General features: G+C 48.5%; 1 protein-coding gene across 1 annotated transcript; it reads left to right on the forward strand.

Moving 5' to 3' along the window:
- Positions 1-8: 8 nt before the first annotated feature.
- Positions 9-940, forward strand: LOC100963376 (phosphoglycerate kinase 1; the record flags this gene model as incomplete). The annotated part of the gene is made up of 2 exons (XM_003784667.2): positions 9-343; positions 457-940. Coding segments are annotated over exons 1-2 (756 nt in total), but the record flags the coding sequence as incomplete, so codon positions are not given.

The raw sequence follows: 940 nt of genomic DNA on the forward strand, positions 1-940 counted from the left end.
GTGTGCAGGTCGGCCGCGTTTTCCTCTGGTTCTGAGTCTCCCCAGCCTCTCACACGCGCTGTATTGCCAAAATGTCGCTTTCCAGCAAGCTGACTCTGGACAAGCTGGATGTGAAGGGGAAGCGGGTCATTATGAGAGTGGACTTCAATGTTCCCATGAAGAACAACCAGATAACAAACAACCAGAGGATCAAAGCTGCAGTCCCAAGCATCAAATTCTGCTTGGACAGTGGAGCCAAGTCAGTTGTACTTATGAGCCATCTGGGCCGACCTGACGGTGTCCCCATGCCTGACAAATATTCCTTAGAGCCAGTTGCCGTAGAACTCAAATCTCTGCTGAGCAAGTAAGTACCATGCTCAGGTGCTGGTAGACTTTGTAGGAGGAGAGGTAGTCAAGTATGTTGTTACCTGTTATGAACTTTTGGACTGCTCAAGTATCATCTCTTACTTTTCCCAGGGATGTTCTGTTCTTGAAGGACTGTGTAGGTCCAGAGGTGGAGAAAGCCTGTGCCAACCCAGCTGCTGGGTCTGTCATCCTGCTAGAGAACCTCCGCTTTCATGTGGAGGAAGAAGGGAAGGGAAAAGATGCTTCTGGGAACAAGGTTAAAGCTGAGCCAGCTAAAATAGAAGCTTTTCGAGCTTCACTTTCCAAGCTAGGGGATGTCTATGTCAATGATGCTTTTGGCACTGCTCATCGAGCCCACAGCTCCATGGTGGGAGTTAATCTGCCAGAGAAGGCTGGTGGTTTTTTGATGAAGAAGGAGCTGAACTACTTTGCCAAGGCCTTGGAGAGCCCAGAGCGACCCTTCCTGGCCATCTTGGGCGGAGCTAAAGTTGCAGACAAGATCCAGTTGATCAATAATATGCTGGACAAAGTCAATGAAATGATTATTGGTGGTGGAATGGCTTTTACCTTTCTTAAAGTGCTCAACAACATGGAG

Source organism: Otolemur garnettii, unplaced genomic scaffold (assembly GCF_000181295.1).
Source record: "Otolemur garnettii isolate 467f Iridium unplaced genomic scaffold, OtoGar3 scaffold00011, whole genome shotgun sequence".
Taxonomy (NCBI): Eukaryota; Metazoa; Chordata; class Mammalia; order Primates; family Galagidae; genus Otolemur; species Otolemur garnettii.